At 40.6% G+C, this 18,800-nt stretch overlaps 1 protein-coding gene across 10 annotated transcripts in view; it reads right to left on the bottom strand.

The window, feature by feature from the left end:
* Positions 1-125: 125 nt before the first annotated feature.
* The window catches only part of Fam13b (family with sequence similarity 13 member B), a 73,630-nt gene continuing 54,955 nt past the window's right edge, over positions 126-18,800 (bottom strand). For 7 of the 10 annotated variants that reach the window (XM_050134964.1, XM_050134965.1, XM_050134963.1 and 4 more), the window contains 9 exons: positions 14,674-14,803; positions 14,067-14,148; positions 11,429-11,658; positions 8,731-8,814; positions 8,390-8,485; positions 5,986-6,069; positions 5,731-5,894; positions 4,374-4,475; positions 126-2,235 (listed from right to left, as the gene is read on the bottom strand). In XM_050134964.1, the coding sequence (XP_049990921.1) occupies positions 2,112-2,235; positions 4,374-4,475; positions 5,731-5,894; positions 5,986-6,069; positions 8,390-8,485; positions 8,731-8,814; positions 11,429-11,658; positions 14,067-14,148; positions 14,674-14,803 (1,096 nt within the window). In that variant the 3' untranslated portion in view covers positions 126-2,111. The remainder of the gene's footprint in view (positions 2,236-4,373; positions 4,476-5,730; positions 5,895-5,985; positions 6,070-8,389; positions 8,486-8,730; positions 8,815-11,428; positions 11,659-14,066; positions 14,149-14,673; positions 14,804-18,800) is intronic. The other 3 variants (XM_050134968.1, XM_050134970.1, XM_050134967.1) reach the window with 2 other exon arrangements.

Here is an 18,800-nt window from a genome sequence, read left to right as displayed (position 1 = left end):
GCTCTGAGAAGCAGTATGGACTTTTCCCTGCTGAGCAACTTTAGTATGTCCACTACATCATCACTGGGTAGGGCGATTTAAATAAGCCTAAGACAACCTTCTAGAAAAACATCATACATTTACAATGACTTGGAACATTAAAGTCCTTTTATTACAAAAGTCTGTACAATGAAGTGCCAAACAAACACAGCAATGTTATTATACTGGTGAACATATATATATATCTATATAATATTTCTATATAGATATAATTTTTATTTGTGCCTAGCTCTCCCACCAGTAAGCCGTGAGTCACGACAGCACGGTTAGAGTGCCGTCTCCTCACCACTCAGTCCAACTAGCACGAATGACCAAACCATGACGCAGCGGAACTCAGGGAAACCAGTCAGGCTACAGACTTATAAAAATATTGTACTCAAATAGATTTAGCATTATAGAGAAGGAATATATTATTTAACATTTAAATAGTGCACATGGACATTTTTGCATGTGGTATACAAAATAAAACATTCATAAAAATATACAGTGCACATAAAATTACATGTAGCAATCCTGTCTGGAGACCAAAAGAAACTAAAAAGTACACCACATGATGGGCTCAAATCAAATGACACATTTTTTGGCATTCTTAATTACTTTCCTAAAATTACATTATGAATGACCTAGCAATATCAAAAGGAACCACACAAACAAGGCTGGATTTAGTGCTTTTTAAAAATCTTCCAACTACACACTCACTACCGCTGGACGTTTTCCTCTCCTCCGAGAAAGGCATTGCACACACGAGTGAGATGGGAAGTACTAGAGACACTATTTATTAGCAAGCTACCTCATGTTCTTACTGGTAATAGTGCCAGAAGTTCAAGGTTCATGCTTTCCTCACCTTATTAAAGATGTTGTGAAATTCCATTTGTATGAAACAAACTATTAATATTAAGAAAATCATGCATGAGTCATTACATGCAAAGCATGGGCAAAGTGAAACATTTATCAATTCAAAAGAGCACCAGGAGCGGGGGATGGGAGGTATGAGCCACTCAGATAAAGCCTGACCCACGTCTGTTTTATTAACACAAGTTACTATTCCATAAAAATGATTAGCAGAGTACCTGAAGAAAAGCCATGCAAAGCCAAAGGAAAAGAGATGCTGAGAGTCTGTGACAAGGGGCATACCACCACACATCCTGTGAGCGGCCGGGTGGGCGGGGTCACTTTAGAATGGACATGTACAGCTGCAGTGGTATAGCCCTTGTAAAGAACATTTACTTAGGTGGAATCACTCTTGTGCCAACTGAGGCCCACGTGATCAAATACACAAACCTGAGCACCATCCAAGTCCCTCCATACTGGCACGGCTATTTTCTCACATTATCTGGAGATGGGTGGGGGACAGCGCAGGATCTGATCCAGACAAGTCACATCGTTGCTGGTAGATAGTAACTCAAGTCCTGTAGGCAGCATGTGATGTGGTTCAGCTCTGAGGGATGTGTGCAATGTTTCAAATGACTAGGCAAGGCTGCTCTGTGGTCTACCCATGTTCTCTTCGCTCAGGTGAGACCACAGATTTGCAAACTCTGGCTAAGTACCTATCTGAGCAGGTGTCACTCTGGGAATTACACAGGAAGATGTTCCACACTAGGATTTCAAAATTCAGTTTGGTTTTCTAGGAAAAACAGAATACAGTTGCATATGTCTCATTTATAGGCTTTTCTTTTAAATTTTCAGTCACTCTGTAAGAAAAAGGCAACCGAAGAATTCAGTGTGAAGATTTTCCTTCCAATTTTCTTCAGTAATGAAAAAGAAAAAACAAAACAGTAAACAAGAAAAGCTTTGTATTTCCAAAGTTCTTGAAGTGAAAAGAATAAAATCTTGTCTTTTGCTAACAGCTGTATCTATAGTAAACAGTGAGAGATCTGCATATCTGCTAAGTGTGGAGAGTCTGCGGAAATGTGGAGAGCAGCCTTCCTTTCCCTACTGAACCACAGACAAGTACACAGGGGATGGGTTCTCTGAGTGCCTGACAGAGTGAACTCAAGTGCGAGCCAAGTACACATGATGAACCTTCAAAGAACACAACTGACTTTATGATGCCAATTTTCAGGGAACATATTTTATATGGATTTTGAAGAGTCTTGTTTGCTGATAAGAACTTCCAGAAGTCTAAGTTTGGCTTTAATTTTCTTGTACTCTTTATATTCCTCAAGCACTGGGACGCGATCCTCTTTCTGGGCATTCCTACGGAAGATAAAATCTGACTTAAAAGTTGTCCTAGTATGGAGCATAATATTACAAATTAAGGGTAAAATAAAAGCTGGTACTGGGACTACAGGCATGTGCCACCGCTACCCAGCTACCGTGAGTCATTCTACATATTTAACCATTCACTAATGGGTACTTCAGCATCCATCACCCCAAGTATAATTTGTTTTCTTTCAATATAAAGGAACTGCATGGAAAACGCCTTTAGATTTTCTTACACATGTTTTTGTGTATACATATGTTGTCCACATGTGTGTACACGAGCCAGAGGTGTCCTACCCACCTTGTTTTTTTCCTATTCCTTTAGGCTGTAGCTATAGCAGCTAGCTTGCTGCTGGTTGTTTTTACTCTTTACTCTTGGGGGGGGGGGATCTGCCACCCGGCTTCCAAATAAACTGCACACAGGGTCTTATTACTTATAAATGCTTGGCCTTAGCTTAAATTATCCCATCTATCTTTTGCCTCTAAGCTTTTACCTTTCTCTATTTCTGCCTATCTTTCTTCTGAGGCTTGCTGCCCTCCTCCTTTTCTCATTCCTTCTTCCTCTTTCAGATTTCTCCTCTCATTTATTCTCCCTGCCTGCCAACCCTGCCTACCCTTTCTCCTGCCTTGCTACTGGCCATTCAACTCTGTATTAGACCAATCAGGTGTTTTAGACAGGCAAAGTAGCACAGCTTCACAGAGTTAAACAAATGCCACATAAAAGAATGCAGCACACCTTTGCGTTATTAAACAAAGGTCCACAGCACGAGCTGGCTATCAAACCCCAGCGATACAGTACTCAGATACCCACCTCAGGTCCACAGAGCAGGCTTCATGGCAGTGAAGGTTCCCTTCACTGACAGCCATTTCCCCAGTCCTCACATTTTTAAGTCAGACTTGATAACCCACACAGATGTGAAACTCTACAGTTGTCTCCTGGCTCTATCACTCTTCACTGTGCTTCCACAGCACAAGGTTATCTCACAGAGCCTAAAGCTTTCTAGTTGTTCAGTGAGCCCAGGGATCTTCCTGTCTACACGCCTCCCCAGCCCCCAACTCTGGGGATATGGGTCAGCTATGCAAAGCAGTTAAAGGCATATGGCATACTCTTCAGACCCACATACCTGTGTATCTCCAGTGAGTAGCTGGGATAACCCAACAAGCAGTATATTGACAACTTGAGCTTGTTTCAGGATAAAAATTAAGAATCCAGACAGACAATGGTATTTAATCCCAGCACTCAGGAAGCAGAGGCAGGCAGAGATCTCTGAGTTCCAGACCAGCCTGGTCTATATATCAAGTTCCAGACTAGTAACTGCTACATAATGAGATCATCTCAGAGAGACAGGTGACTAATATATATCATATCATATCATATCATATCATATCATATCACTGGGGGCTGGAAATATTGCTCAGTGGTAGAATGCTTGCCTTATGGGTTTGAGCTCCAGCACTGCAAACCAACAAGAATGGCTTTAGACAAACCTTAAAATATTTGATATGCTTACTCCAATTATGACTTTTCCTTGACTTTAATAACAGCAGATTGAGAGCATAAAAGACTGTTATAAAATTGGCTGGGAGTGATGATGCACACCTTTTAATCCCAGGAGGCAGAAGCAGTGGAACTCTGAGTTTGAGACCAGTCTGGTCTACATAGTTATGTGTGTGTGTGTGTGTGTGTGTGTGTGTGTGTGTGTATGCACATACATATATATTTAATTATACAATATAAAAATAATATATATAATTTTTTGTGTGTGTGTGTCTTTGCAGTGCTGGGATTAAACCCCAGAGCTTTGCACATGCTAGGCAAATGCTCTTGCACCAAGCTATAGTCTAAGAGCTAAAACTTATATTTCAGGGCTAACATCCTATAAGCAATGTGTAATTCTTTTTCTTAGTGTGTGGGAACACGAGAGTGCATGTGTCATGTGGAGATAAAAAAAGACCCTTTAGGAGCTGATTCTTTGCTTCCCCTATGTAGGTCCTGGGGATCAAACTGGTAGCCAGCACTGGCTGCAGCAAGCATCGGTACTTGTGTTTTTAATCCCATGTATTTTACTATCTTAACATACATTTTGTGAGTAAAAGGAGAAAGATGTCAGCTTCTACAGTGTTTAACAAACCTTCCATTTTGTTGATAAAACGCTTCTTCAAATTCCCGTAATGTTTTACGTAGTTTCTTTTTCTCAGCTCTGGCTTTCCAAAGCTGTTCCAGTAATTCAGGCCTAAAGTTAAAATGGAAGCAAGGCATTACTAAAGGATACAGTTTCTTTATTCTATTAACACTGGTTCTAGTCCTCCCTGCAGGCTTTCCGAAACATACCAATGTCTATACTCCACTACAAATTAAATCACAAAACTGTTCTAGGGCTGTGGAAAAAAACCAGAGACCTGAAGCCCTCTCCTGGCCTTCGGGGGGCATCAGGCACACACATGGTACAGAAACATACACACAGGCAAAGCACCTATACACATAAGTAAGCACCCATACACATAAGCACCGGTAAGTAAAAGTGAGTGTGTGTTGAAGAAATGGCTCAGTAGTTACTGCTCTTGCAGAGGACCTGAGTTTGGTTTTCAGCACCCATGTGTAGGCAGCTCAAAATAGCTTGTAAGTCCACATCAAGGGGATCACAATGTATCCTTCTGACCTCCAGAGGCACTCAACATATGTGTACAAATCCACACAAATATGCACATTATTAAATGAAATTTTTTAAAAAGTACAAAAAAAAAAACCTAACAAGAGTCTTATTTAAAAAGGGGGATGGCTCTTAAAGAACAATATCCAAGCTTGTCTTCTGGCTTACAAGTGCACATGAATACACACACACACACACACACACACACACACACACACCTTCCTAATTTTAAGGTGAATTAAGGGTTGAGAACCACTGTCATAAATCCACCTAAAGATAAGCAGGCCAATAAAAAATTCTCATTTGGTTCCTAAAACTGTTATAAGTTGAGTACATTTTTAAATTGAAATATTTCATAAAGAAATAGGAACAATAGGCTAGGGAGATGGACTCAACAAAGCAGGCTTGATGTATAAGCCTGATGGGTGAGCTTGGATCCCTGAACCCCATGTAAAAAGCCAAACAAGGTGCCACATCTCTCTAATTCCAGCACTCTTATGGCAATGCAATGTGGACACACAGCACAAAACAGCAAGAGAAATCACGGCACAAGGCAGGGATGAGAACCAACTCTTTTGACCTCCAGACCCTCTCACACAATTTAGAACAGAAGGTAAAATGAGGTCTGGGAATACAGTGTGTCTTCCATCCACAAGGCCCTGGGTTCCATCCATGGCAGCACCAGCAGCAGCCCCTACACACATAAAATGGAAGGCAATAGGAACTACAATCTGTATTGTAAATCACACTTATAAAAGTTTCTCACAAAGCAATTTCTAATGACCTCTTAATATTACTATCTTCTAAGCATTCCTGATATGGAAGTTTTATTACTTACATAGAAGCTGCCCGAGTACTCGATAGGCGGAGATCCCGAGCCAGTTTTTCTTGATTTTCTTCAGCATCAGACTCTGAATTTTCCAGCGATGACTGTGTGTGTATGGCTGTTCTCAAGATGTCACTTAACTCAGAGGACAGACTGACGCCATCTTCCTCTTCTTCCTAAAACAATGACCAAGCAGAGTCACCTAGGCCATGACTCTCCACCTTCCTGTTAGTAATGTAGTTAAAAATGACTTTTCTACACAATTACCTTGATTTCTTCAAAAAAATGTGCTGTTTCTCCTTCTATGATTGGCTGTAACATCTGACCACGGCGCTTTGTGGAGGGAGATCCCTGTAAAATCAGCAACACCAGTTCCACAGTTCAGACTGAAAGGTGAATGCTGCTTCATGCTCATCTCATGGTACATTAACAGACTCACTCAGACCCCAGCAGCCCCCAGAAAACAAGCAAACAAAACTCAAAACAGGAAAACAAAAACAAACAAAAAAAATTAGTAAGATTAAAATACTAAAGTAAAACAAAAGTAATCAAAAACATGAAGTGTGTTTTCTGCTGGCCAACTACTTTTTGTTGTTTTTTTTTGTTGCTTTTTATTTTCTTTTTTTTTTAAAAAAAGCAAGAACATGAAGTTGGGGGTTAGAAGGATGGAGAGGATCTGGGAGGTTAGGAGAATGAACAATCAAAATATAGTCTGAAAATTTTTTTCAATAAAAATGAAAAATAAAAGCTGGGCAGTAGTGGCGCACGCCTTTAATCCCAGCACTCGGGAGGCAGGCGGATCTCTGTGAGTTCGAGACCAGCCTGGTCTACAAGAATAAGTTCCAGGACAGGTTCCAAAGCAACATAAGAGAAACCCCGTCTCAAAAAAAAAGAAAGAAAAAGAAAAGAAAGAAAGAGGAAAGAAAAAAATATAATAAACTATTTTCAAAATCTTAGAGCAATCTTTAAAATGTTAAAAAATTCTTTACTAGACTCGCTTTTCTTACACTTTACTTTCATGATATAGTTAGGGTATTAACTGATAGTTCAGAAGAGCCCGGCAGATTCCCAAGCACACAGTGCAATGTCAGCCCTTTGTCTGAGACAGAGTTTCACTAGGTAGCACAGACTGAATATATGGATTATGAGATCTCCTGCCTCAGCCCTCTCATATGCTATCATTACAGGCATGTGCCACCACACCCAGCTCAAGCATCTTTATTTTGGAGTCTCAGGACCTCATCGGATTCTTCTCTAGAAGCAAAACTAAACTAAATCAAATCCTAAGATATTATTCATCCTAGCATGCAAGATAATCATTAGCCCACTAACAACATGCCAGCACTCCACTTTGAAAACATTTTAAGACTGGGTCATGCCAAGTTGCTCTAGCTAGCATCAAACTTGCAATTCTCTAAGAATAGTCCTGACTTGTATCTAAGTATTATAAATTTCATTTTTAGCGTTGGCAGGTTCAATGTCCCAACTACTTAGATGGCTGAGGCCAAAAGATCACACACATACGATCACAACTCAAAATAACCTTAGACAGTACAGCAAGACCCCATTTTAAATAAGCTATTTTCTGTTTGTTTTAGTGCATACCAATACAGATAAAGTATACATACAGATGTAAAATATCTTATTCCACTAATTTTGTGTGTGGTTATGTGGTTGTGTGTGAGAGGTGTGGATGTGCCGCAGCATGTGTGTGCAGAGCAGGTCAGATGGCAAGCACCTTTACCTGCTCAACTATCTCTCTGGCCCTGTGAAATTAGCATTGTTTAATTTGATTAATTTAGTTTTGTTTTTTGAGACAGGGTCTGTCTCTGTATAGCCTTCGCTGTCCTGGAACTCCCTATGTAGACCAGACTGGCCTTGAACTCAGAGACTGCCTGCCTCTAGTGCTAGGATTAAAAGCAGGTGCCAGACACCTGGTAGTTGGCATTATCTTGATAGGTTCTTTCTTTAAAACCCATTTATAGGATCAGCAAGATGGTTCAGTCTCACTGCCAAGCTTAAAAACCTTGAATATGAACCCTGGAAACCTGAGTAGCAGGAGAGAACTGATCCCCTAAATCTGCACTCTGACCGCTACTCTTAGCATGGTACACATTTACATAAATCAATGTGTAAAACCCATTTCTGTTGTAATGCAGCTAGAGGTACACCTTCATGGTGGTCAGTACAAAAGTACCCATAGACAAGAACTGAAGCAGAGGCTAGGTGAGGTGCACACCATACAAGTACTACTTCTGCCATTTATGTAGGTAAATTTGCATACAAGCACCACCTGGATCTCAGTGTCATCACATTCTAACCCGTGTTGTTTGTCAGGGTTTAATACCACACGCCTGTAAGTGCTGACCAAGGTGCCGAGAAAATAGTCATAGGCATTTCTTATTCTTTTAAAATTCATAATCTCAACAGCTTTTCAGCCTTGGCTATGTATGTCTCAAAAATATTAAGAAAATTTGTTGCATCTCCTTCCTTTCTTAAATCTATTTTGTCAAAATGAAATACTCGTGCTAGGCACAGTAATGCCTATCTATGATACAATGCAACTTAAAGAGTCTTGCTTGATTGGACTAGTGAGTTCCAAGCCAGTTTTGGCTACAAAGTGAGATTCTGTCTTTAAAAACAAAACCAAACATTTGTTTAATTTACTTACAAGGACAGGAGTAATGCTAGCTCTTGTCAGCATCTGTTTTACAAGCCTGTATCTATCATAGAGAGGCTTAACAATGTGCCTTTCTTCCCTGGTAACCTGAAGCCAGAAAAAAAAAAAAAAAAAAAAAAAAAAGTGAAGCAAAGTAACCTTCTATTAGAAATCTAGACACCAAAAACAAATAATATGATCCCCTCACCCCAAATTTAATTTTTAAGTTAGTAGGTGATCTCCCAACTCTAGGGAACAGTGCTGGATAAAAGCACTGAAGAGTGCAGACACCAACATGGTCTATACTTCTTAAAGAGGGAGAAAGCAAATGGTCTTAGCGGGGAAGGAATTACCGGCCTTCCGTGTTGACTTTCATAGTAAAGCAGGCTTTTCTGCAGAGACGTTTTCTCTTCTATCAAATGATCTTTTGTCATTTTCTAGAATGGGAAAGTACTGGTGTCATTATCTCCTCATTCCCACAGTGCAGACGGCGAAACAGAACTGGCTAAGGCTGTCTTTGATTATGGACGTGCAGCTCTACTTTTCAGTTTCCCATACAATTCAAACTTCGTACTAAGTCAATCAATACATTTTTGTGGCTTAATTTATATGTTGTATAAATAAATAATGCCAGTTTGGGTACCTTAGCCACCTTGCGTTTAATACCCCAATCTATAAATCAGTGATACTTCATTCTTCCTCAAAGGTCCAAATTCATTCATGTAAAAGCACTTGTAACGGTGCCTATCTAGCACATAAGAAACTTTCATATTGCTTGACACTTTATAATGTTTCAAAGGTTTTTGTCAAAACAACCATAAATATGGACAGAAAGCTGGCTCAGCATGTTTAAAAGCACTTGACCCACAAGCCTGAGGACCTCAGGTCAATCCAAAGTCAACTGCAGAGCACATAGCGGAAGGAGAGAACTCATGACGTTGTCCTTAAGACTTCCCTGTGAATGCTGTGGCATACACACCTGCACCTGCTCACACACACGCTTTTAAAAAAAAAAAAAAAAGGCTAGTGACTACAGGCAAGGCATCGTGGTCAGAGGCCTATAATCCCAGCATTCTAGAGGCAGAAGCAGGAGAATCAGGAATTTAAGGTCAATGTGGCCTACACAATGGGAGAGAGCCTTTCCCAAAAAACAAGGACTGCTGATGGAACTCAGTGGCACATGTGCCCAGCTTGTGCAAGGGTCCCTGGATTCAATTGGCACAAAAAACGAATGGATGGATGGATATGACAGACAGTAGGTAGGTAGGTAGGTAGGTAGGTAGGTAGGTAGGTAGGTAGGTAGGTAGATAGATAGATAGATAGATAGATAGATAGATAGATAGATAGATAGATAGATAGATGAGACACCAAAGAAAAAGACTAGTGAAGGCAGACACATATTTCAACACATAAACAGATGACCCCGGGTCTCTACTAAGGAAACCCCTTAAGAATATAGTATAAAGATCCTATTGAAAGCTCAAAAATGTCCAATTGAAACCTTAGACCTCTATCCTATGACCTCATGTTTCCCTCTATATTGGCTGACATGTTCTTTGCAGTGTAATACACCCACCTTATCTTTTAATATTCTGAAGGGCACAGCAGGCAGAACGTGTTTGTATACAAATTTTCCTTTTATTTCACAGACTCATCCATTATCTCAATGAACCAATGTTCCACAAGATACCCTTCAACTAGACCAAATAAATTCTACATATTTCCAGGAACAGCAAACAGTTCTCAGCCTCTTACCAGAGGAAGTTACAAATCACAAACCATCACTAGACAGTCACCCCACAACAAATCACACAGTGGACATTCCTCATGTAGTAGGCACAGTTGAGTGTAGACCCTATAAAAACTGCCACTCCATTTCTAAGTTTGAACTTTTAAATCCAGGATTGTAAATCTGAACCAAGCTAATGTGACCAAACCACTTGCAGGAGGAGGAGACTGCTGTTCTAACAAAAAAAAAAAAAAAAAAAAAAAAAAAAAAAACTGAAGGAGGGGTAAAAAATGACTAATTTAGCCCTGTTCCAGGGAAACCAAGACTCATGGATTCTGTTGCAGGTGTGTCTGGGTCCCCTGAGACTATCTCCCCAGCAATCTCACCTCACATATGACTTGGACTGTCTCACAGAGGACTCTGTGTGGTAATGGGGCCTGCTCACAGGTGCAATGAAATCTTGTCTTAGGGACTGAGGCAGACAGAGTCCTAACCGGATGGCTGCCTTTGGCTTCCATGCACATGGAGAAGCATGGATCCACACATACCTATACCATACATAACAGTAATCATTCCTAAAAAAATGTAATTCGTGTAATCCTGCTAACAATGAGATCATCTAGGTTTTTGTTGCCAGTTGTTTTTTTTGTTTTGTTTTGTTTTTGTTTTTTAAACAGAGTGTCACGTGGCCCTGGCTGGGCTCAAGCTCACTATGTAGCTTGAACTCCTGATCCCCCTGCCTCCAATTCTCTAGTACTTGGATTACAGATATGTACCACCATGCCAGGCTTTTGAGTGGTATCTTTTCTTTTTATCTTTTTTGTTTTTGGTTTCTCTGTGTAGACCTGCAGCTGTCCTGGAATTCACTCTGCAGACCAGGCTGGTCTTAAATTTAGAGATCCATCTGCCTCTGCCTTCCAAGTGCTAGAATTAAAGATGTGTCCCACCACCACCTGGCAAGATATTTTTTTAAATGGCTAATATCACATTTATATTTTTCATAGGAATGTTGAAAAAAAAAAACAAGTGGCAGAACCCACATAGTTTATGCCAGAGACCAACAGCCTAATAGCAAGAACTCAATATATACAGCTACCACTCAGACTCAGCCATTTTATACTCTACACATCAGTATCTTGCCAACAATCTGCAACATGCATTAATACATAGTACTCCAGGTTTTAAAAGCATATTTTGAAGTGGCAGGTCTGAAGAATAGAAAAGTCAGGCTGCCCATTCTCTACCCGGCTATGCTAGTTATTTTGTTTCAGGAACTCTTAAAGGTTACCCCCGCCCCGGCAGAGACCACAGTTCAGCATTACCTTGATATCCTCAGGAAGGTGACGCTCAGCACGGTTTTCCTTCAATCGTTTTGTGATAAGTTCAAGAGTGGCTTCCTTAGACGGCTTCTTCTCTTTCTGAATGACTCTGGGCTCACCTTCATTCTCCTCATCTTCATGGTCTAGAGAAGAGCCAAAACTTTTTGGAAGAGTGTTACTCCGAGGACGTGTCTGAGGTACAAATTCTCCATCAGAGTTTTTGTGTTTTGCATCTAAATTTCAGAAATAAGATGATTAATAATCAGTAACATACATTTCAAAGCCACACATTTAGCATGCAGTATACACACGGCAAGAGAACTATCCTACTTGTCCCTTTAAATAATATTTACAAGCAGCCTACTGCAAAGCATGATACCTTTATAAGCACCAAAGAGAACTAAACAAAATACATTTTTATGGTGTACATACTGTTTTTCAAGGAAGGAAAGACAATTCTATTAATAGTTTTAGTTATTTCAACTGCTAAGTGTTATGAAGAAGATAAAAGAGAGGACTGCAGAGATGGTTCAGTTGGGAACGTGTTTGCTGTGCAAGCCTGAAGACTTCAGTTCAGATCCCCAGCAGCAGAGGTGGGAGGCTCTCTGATGCTTGTGCCTAGCCAGGCTAACCATTCAGTTAACTCCAGCTTCAATGAGAGACCCTGTGTTAAAAAATCTGAGCATGGGCTGGGTTTAATTCCAGCACTAGGGAGGCAAAGGCAGGTGGATCTTTGTTCAAGGCCAGCCTGGTCTACACAGTGAGTTCCAGGTCAATCAGGGCTATACAGAGACACCCTGTCTCAAAGGGGAAAAAAAAAAAGATTTTTTTTTTTTTAAATTATTGAGAAAGGTGTTTGACATTGAACTTCAGACTGCACACAAGGAAAATAAAAGTGGGAGTCACAGTGCTAGAGAGACCGTCCTTTGTGGAGGAAGAACAAACAACACGGGATTAACAAAGAAAAGAATGTCTCTAACTGGGCAGTGGTGGCACATGCCTTTAATCCCAGCATTCGGGAGGCTAGCCAGGTCTACAGAGCTCTGGACAGTAAGGGCTACACAGAGAAACTCTGTCTGGAAAAACAAAACAAAACAAAAACAAAGAAAGCCTCTCTGAATGGTGTCATTCTGGTTGAACATGGAATGAATAGAACATTCCACATTCAACTCTGCCCAGCACAGAAGACTTGGGGAAAAAGCATTTGTGCCCAATTGAGGCAATAGCCTGGTCAAAGCCCTAAATTCTTCTAAGATTGAGAACAGAAAATGAGACATTAACAAGATAAAAATCTACAAAGGGCAGTGTGTGCAAGTTCTTAAGAGCTATGGTATAGAGTTTGGACTTAGAAAGGGAAACCCGGTGGGAGAATATAACAAAAAAGTAATGACATTTTTTAAAAGATACTTCTGGTGGTGTGCAAAGGATGAACTACAGGACAGTAAGAGTGGAAGAGAATTGGAACACTAGGCTGTTTAGTCAATTTAATGTAATAATTTTTTTTTTTTCGAGACAGGGTTTCTCTGTGGCTTTGGAGCCTGTCCTGGCACTAGCTCTGTAGACCAGGCTGGTCTCGAACTCACAGAGATCCGCCTGCCTCTGCCTCCCGAGTGCTGGGATTAAAGGCGTGCGCCACCATCGCCCGGCTTAATGTAATAATGGCTGGAAAGTGGTTTAAATAATAAGGAAATGTTTACTAGAACTATAGAGGGAGATAATCCTTTTTAAAAAGGGCTCAAAAAAATGACCTTAACCACAAGACTAAAGTCTACAACGGTAGGAACAGTGTCTTAAATCTTAGATATTAAAAATTTCACTAAGTTCAAATGAATCAAAGCAATAATCCACATTGTAAGCCCTTTTTTCACACAAGTAACATTTAAAGTAGTGGCGATTATTAAAGCACACTCAGTAAACACAGAATAAATAAAATTTAACTATATTAACACTATACTAAAATATCTAGCATAATTTATGACTTAGGAAAAATTTACAACTTAGCAGTTAATTTTTATAGTTTCAAAAATTGACTAAGCCTAGGGACTAGAGACGGACCGCAAGACCACAAACACAGTAGGCAAGGACTCCAGCACTGAACAATGCTCCCAGCTCCTAGTTATATTAGCTTAGATAAAATTTTACTTCCCACCCACACACAAAGATCTTAATGAAGTACCTACCAAAACCCAAAGCAACTTGACATTTACAACATATTCAGATAAACTGTATAGGATCAATGCACTTATGAATGTAATGTAGGGATCTTTTAAAAGAGTAATAATACTCACACAAGACAAGAGATTGGGAAGAACACAGCACAAAGATTCCCATTTCTTACTACTGACCTTAAGAATAAACGGAAATCTATTTTTTTCCCCAAAAAGTTTCAAAATAGATTATTTTTTATTTTGTTTTGTTTTTCAAGATAGGGTTTCTCTGTGTAGCTCAGGCTGTCATGGAGCTTGCTCTGTAGACCAGGCTGGCTTCGAACTCAAAGATCTGCCTGCCTCTGCCTCCTAAGTGCTGGTATTAAAGGCGTACACCAGTTCCAAGATTTAAAATTATCAAAAATTATAACGACTTTTTGTATAGAATTATGCTTTTAAAAGATACAGATTTTCCACAAGATGCACACTTATACCTTTAATCTGCTTCCGTAGCTTTGTAAGCTCCGTCATCCATTTCAGTACCTTCGGATTGGCTGCAATGTCACTATAGGAGGGCTACAAAGTTATGGAGAAGGATCACTGACATTTGTAATACACAACAGTTACATTAATTCACTCCCCATAGTATTTATGGTTCCTATAACATAAACTTCATTCAATTCTCACTTTAATCTGTTATCGAGCTTTTCATGGTCAGACAGCTGGAAGGAGCCTGGTTTGAAGGGAGTGTTTCTAGGCATTAGACTTCTGACATACAGGTTCTAACCATTAGGAGTACACAATTTCTTCATTTCCTCCCTCCCCTTTTGTTACTTGTGGTTTATCTCAGAGCAGAACTTTGATCTGTTACTGTAAAGAATTTAGTTTAAAAATTCTAAAACGCTGTTTGTACATGAAAACAAGAACACTGTCCCAGCATCCAGACCTGAGGACCGGCTGGCTCGCAGGGGTCTAGGACCACTACTGCTTCTCTAGGATCTCGGGTGTGTTCTGAGCAGAGCTGGAGCACCTGCTCCAAGACCCTCCTCTCTTGGCTATAGTATGAATTTAAACTTGTTACAGGCCACATGACAAACTTACCTTGCTATTTCTTTCCCTTTCAAATTGCTCCTCAAATTGTCTGATTTTTTTCTGAAGTTTCTTGACCAACTGATATGGTGTTCTGTCTTCTCTCTTTTCATCTTTTGAACTAAAGGATGACCTTCGAATTCTGAATTAAAACAACAGGCCAACATAGTGTGTTAAATTTTCAAGTGTAATTTTATTGTAATTTTTATGTAATTTTCAATAATTAATGGCATTACTTATTGTCCTGATGTGTTGCTATTACTAGTAAGGACATCTTAAAAGTGAAGGAAGGACCAGCGCCAAGATTCAGCAGTTTTCCCTCCGATCTTCATATAAACACTGTGGCATGAGCATGTAATACAATAATAATGAAAATAGTAATTTTAAGTCAAATTAAACTTCTAACACTAAAGGACAGTCAATAAACAAATTAGCTATCACATACGGTAACAAAATGCGTCTCAAGAGACGAATTAGCAGGTAAGAGCACTGGCTACTCTTCCAAGAGATCCCAGGTTCAGTTCCTAGCACCTTCTCAGTAGTTTATCATCATCTGTAATTCCAATCTTGGGGGACCTGACACTTCTGGCCTCTGTAGGCACTGCACTCACACATACAAACCCACACGCAGAAAAACATATATACACATAATTAAAATTGGGGTGGGGAATGTATTTAAATGACCAAGATTTCTTATTGATTCTCTGATGGTCAGTTTAGGCAACTTGACCCAACCTGTCAGAAGGCTGCCTAAACTGACCATCAGGGAATTATAATAGTAATGACATCAACAATAATAATAAACAATACTGGGAACCCTGTCAAAAGGTTTGCATTGGCCGGGCGGTGGTGGCGCACACCTTTAATCCCAGCACTCGGGAGGCAGAGGCAGGCGGATCTCTGTGAGTTCGAGACCAGCCTGGTCTACAGAGCTAGTTCCAGGACAGGCTCCAAAGCCACAGAGAAACCCTGTCTCGAAAAACCAAAAAAAAAAAAAAAAAAGAAAGAAAAAGAAAAAAAGGTTTGTATTGTTTACTATTATTGCTGATGTTGTCATTACTATTATTTTATATGTATGGTCTTTGCCTGTATTTTTTTTTCTTTGCCTGTATTTTGTTATGCCTATATATCACTGTGTGTTCAGTGTTCTTGGAAGCCAGAAGAGAGCATCAAATCTCCAGGAACTGGAGTTACAGATGGTTGTGAACCACCATGTGGGTGTGGAGAACTGAGCCTGGGTCCTCTGCAAGAGCAGCTAGTACTCAACCACTGAACCATGTCCCATCCCCAAAGAATTGTAGTTAAGAATGCTGGTTGGAAGGAAGGAAGTGGTGTTACATACACATTCCTCAGAGTTTAAAACCTGTGTTAACATTCAATGCTGAGAATAAAAACCCTCCAAAAAAGGACTCATGGGGATAGGAAGCCACAAAACCATGCAGCTCCTAGTAAAGCCTTCAAATCCTATCTTGCATTTCTGAACTTCAGCAGTGCTAACAGTTCACTCTCTCATTCCAGACAGCTCTCTCTTCTCCTTCCCTCCCCCCCCCACTCTATTTCAAGCACTCAGGAGGCAGAGGCAGGCAGATTTCTGAGTTCAAGGCCAGCCTAGTCTACAAAGCAAGTTCTAGGACAGCCAAGGCTATTACACAGAGAAACCTGATGTGGGAGTGTCATATCAATCTGTTGATTTCATTGGCTGAGCAATAAAGAAACTGCTTGGCTGGCCCTCATAGATTAAAGCATAGATGGGAGGAGAAAACAGAATAGGATGCTGGGCGGAAGAGGAAGTGAGGTCAGACTCTGCTCTGCTTACGGAGAGACCGGACAGCTCTGCTGGAGCAGAGACGCCATGCTCAGCTCTCCCAGGCAACTCCAACCCACGATGGACTTAGGCTAGAATCTTCCCGGTAAGCGCACCTTGGGGTGCTTACACACATCATTAGAAATGGGCTAGTCCAGTGCGAGAATTAGCCTGTAAGGGCTAGAGTTCATGGGCCAAGCAGTTCTTTAAATGAATACAGTTTGTGTGTTGTTATTTCGGGCATGAGCTAGCCAAGCGGCCGGGGTGTTGGGGACGCAGCCCCGCCGCTCATATTTCAACAGAAACCCTGTCTGAAAAAAATTATTTTTAATTATGTGTTTATGTCTGTCTGTGTCTGTCTGTGAGCACGCCGGTGCATGTCAAAGGCGACAGATCCTCCTGAAGCTTGAGTAACAGGTAAGTTGCCTGGCATGGGTGCTGGAATCCAGCTTTGGTCCTTTGGCAGAGCCGTACATGCGCTCTAGCCCCTACACAAAGGCTCTTTAAAAGCAAACGAAAAAAAGGGCCCTGTTGTGCTACAATGCGATCATTTCCTATAGCATCACTTATAATGTTTGCTTGTTGCATTTTTTTCCTACAGAAAATGTTTGAAGCGGTATCCTACTATTAGAGCATTTGGAAGTATATGCTATGTTAGCTGCTTAAATTTTTATTTTAGTTTTGTGTATGGTGGGGAGGAGGTATGTACAAGAATTCAGGTGCCTTCAGCAGTCAGAGGGATGAGGTCTTCCTGGACATGGGAGTTACATGTGGTTGTGAGCCACCTGTGTATTGAAAATGGAACTTGGGTCCTCTGCAAGGGCAGTACGCTTCTAAGTTACTAAGTCATCTTTTCAGCCCAATATGGACAAGTGAGTGCAGTGCCCAGAGGCCACAAGAAGTCATCGGACCCTCTGAAGCTGGAGTTACCCATAGCTGTAAGCTGCTGCATAGTGTGAGTGCTCTTAACACCTGGTTCATCTCTCTAATCACCCCCACCTCAATGTTGGCTTTTAAAATGATGAAACAAAATACATGTAAATCAGAATATTAAGTCTTGGGATGTAGTTCAGTCAGTACAGTGCACATATATAGGAGTCTTGTGTTTGGTCCTTAACACCATAGAAACCAGGCACAGTATGCATCTTGGTAGTCTGGAGCTACTTGGGCTAAACAAAACCCTGTTTATAAATAAACAAATAATAATCACAAACACAGTGATATGAAGGCATAACAAAAATAGGTTGTAACTTCATAATTTCTGAATTGTTTTTATTGACCAGAGTACTTGTCTGCAGTCATTCTAACTGTGAAAGTATTTTCAAGCACTTATAAAACTTGAATTTTATTCTTAGAAAGTTAACCTAAAAGTATCTTGCCATGCTGCTGGGCTATTGGGGCTGCTGCCTCAGCAGTTTTTCAATACGGCAGAAAAGGTTTGCTTGCAGGCATCGCGTGTTTTTAGTGTCTGCCCCAGTTCTTTATAGCATTCCCTGGTATGTATCCAGGCCAGCCAGCTGAGGAGCTTCCACCTCAGAATGCAGGCATACCCAGAAGCACAGGAGGGTGATGAGCCTTTCCACCATGGGATATACACAATAGGCTCCAAAATCTGACGAGACACCTTCTCCCATCCCGAGCAACTCCTCCTTGCCCTAAGGAGAATGTTGTTTGTGTTAAGAACTAGGTAACATTCCCTGCTCACTGTGGAGTCCAGTTGGGAGAAAGGAATATTAAATCTCAGAGCTATATGACTAGTCAGTCTCTAAAGACGCAGCAGCAGCCCTGAGGCACACCGCCCTTGATCTGGAGGCGTTCTCTGGAAGAAGTATAATAGTCTGTATCTTCGTGAGCACCATCAATGTCTATCTTTTCTGACCATCAAAAAAGTTGCCTAACAGAAGACCACTTCCTACGTATAACCCCAGCAGCACAGACATTAAGGACAACATTGAATAAATGGGACCTCCTGACACTGAGAAGCTTCTGTAAAGCAAAGGACACTGTCAGGCAACCCACTGACTGGGAGATCTTCACCAACCCCACAACTGACAAAGGTCTGATCTCCAAAATATATAAAGAACTCAAGAAACTAGACTGTAAAATGCTAATCAACCCAATTATAAAATGGGGCACTGAGCTGAACAGAGAATTCTCAACAGAAGAAGTTCAAATGGCCAAAAGACACTTAAGGTCATGCTCAACTTCCTTAGCAATCAGGGAAATGCAAATCAAGACAACTTTAAGATACCATCTTACACCTGTCAGAATGGTGAAAATCAAAAACACCAATGATAGCCTTTGCTGGAGAGGTTGTGGAGAAAGGGGTACACTC

The sequence above is a fragment of the Alexandromys fortis genome, unplaced genomic scaffold, assembly GCF_014885135.2.
Source record: "Alexandromys fortis isolate MF-2015 unplaced genomic scaffold, M_Fortis_MF-2015_v1.1 scaffold_25, whole genome shotgun sequence".
Lineage (NCBI taxonomy): Eukaryota > Metazoa > Chordata > Mammalia > Rodentia > Cricetidae > Alexandromys > Alexandromys fortis.
This window is presented reverse-complemented; position numbering and strand designations above follow the sequence as displayed.